This window comes from Bison bison, unplaced genomic scaffold (assembly GCF_000754665.1).
Source record: "Bison bison bison isolate TAMUID 2011002044 unplaced genomic scaffold, Bison_UMD1.0 scf7180017864485, whole genome shotgun sequence".
Taxonomy (NCBI): domain Eukaryota; kingdom Metazoa; phylum Chordata; class Mammalia; order Artiodactyla; family Bovidae; genus Bison; species Bison bison.
Window position 1 is genome coordinate 6,030,035 of NW_011495045.1, and position 1,403 is coordinate 6,031,437.

Here is a 1,403-nt window from a genome sequence, read left to right on the forward strand (position 1 = left end):
CTATTTCCAGTTTTTTAAGGAATCTCCACACTGTTCTCCATAGTGGCTGTACTAGTTTGCATTCCCACCAACAGTGTAAGAGAGTTCCCTTTTCTCCACACCCTCTCCAGCATTTATTGCTTGTAGACTCTTGGATCGCAGCCATTCTGACTGGCGTGAAATGGTACCTCATAGTGGTTTTGATTTGCATTTCTCTGATAATGAGTGATGTTGAGCATCTTTTCATGTGTTTGTTAGCCATCTGTATGTCTTCTTTGGAGAAATGTCTATTTAGTTCTTTGGCCCATTTTTTGATTGGGTCATTTATTTTTATTGGGTCATATTCTGTTTGGTTTTCCTTGTGAAATATTTTGCTTCGTGATCTAGCAGGTATGTCATGCCGTGGTAAACAGGGTGGCAAGGCTCGCGCTAAAGCCAAGACTCGCTCTTCGCGTGCTGGGCTCCAGTTTCCCGTGGGCCGCGTGCACCGCCTGCTCCGGAAGGGCAGCTACTCCGAGCGTGTCGGGGCCGGCGCACCGGTGTATCTGGCAGCGGTGTTGGAGTACCTGACAGCCGAGATCCTGGAGCTGGCGGGAAATGCGGCCCGGGACAACAAGAAGACCCGCATCATCCCGCGCCACTTGGAGCTGGCCATCCTCAACGATGAAGAGCTCAACAAGCTGCTGGGCCGTGTGACCATCGCTCAGGGTGGTGTGCTGCCCAACATCCAGGCTGTGCTGCTGCCCAAGAAGACTGAGAGCCACCACAAGGCCAAGGGCAAGTAAAGTGTTCACGTTCCCACGGCACTTTTACTTTCAGTTACCCAGGAAAAGTTGATATTGGGTCTTACTTGATTTTTGAAGGATGGAAGGAAAATATCTCGTGGTGCTCTTTTTCTCCAAGGAACAGGAGGACTGACCTTTGCCCCAGTCTGAGTCTTTCATGGTTTAAAAAATAATTTCCCCAGGTATCACCATTCAGACATGCAGACCAGCAGGCATGGAACACATGCCACAACATTGTGATTTCCCAACCAGGGAACACTGTCCTCATTTCAATTTGTGTTTTTAATAGCATTTCTTCATGATTGTGAAAGTTGCTCATTCATGTCCGATTCTTTGCAACCCTTGAATTCTCCATGCCAGAATACTGGCATGGCTAGCCTTTCCCTTCTTCAGGGGATTTTCCCAACCCAGGGATTGAACTCAGGTCTACCACATTGCAGGCAGATTCTTTGCTGTCTGAGCCACTAGGGAAGCCAGGAATACTGGAGTGGGTAGCCTATCCTTTCTCCAGCGGATTTTCCTGACCTAGGAATCTAACCAGGGTCTCCTGCATTGCAGGGAGGTAACTCATTTACCGGAGAAGGCAATGGCACCCCACTCCAGTACTTTTGCCTAGAAAATCCCATGGACGGAGGAGCC

At 49.0% G+C, this 1,403-nt stretch overlaps 1 protein-coding gene across 1 annotated transcript; it reads left to right on the forward strand.

Annotated features, from left to right (window-relative positions):
- The first annotated feature begins 371 nt into the window (after positions 1–371).
- On the forward strand, positions 372–816 carry LOC105005038 (histone H2A type 1-like). The gene has a single exon (XM_010862885.1). The coding sequence runs from the start codon at positions 372–374 to the stop codon at positions 762–764; it is 393 nt and encodes a 130-aa protein (XP_010861187.1). The 3' UTR covers positions 765–816.
- The last annotated feature ends 587 nt before the right edge of the window (positions 817–1,403 follow it).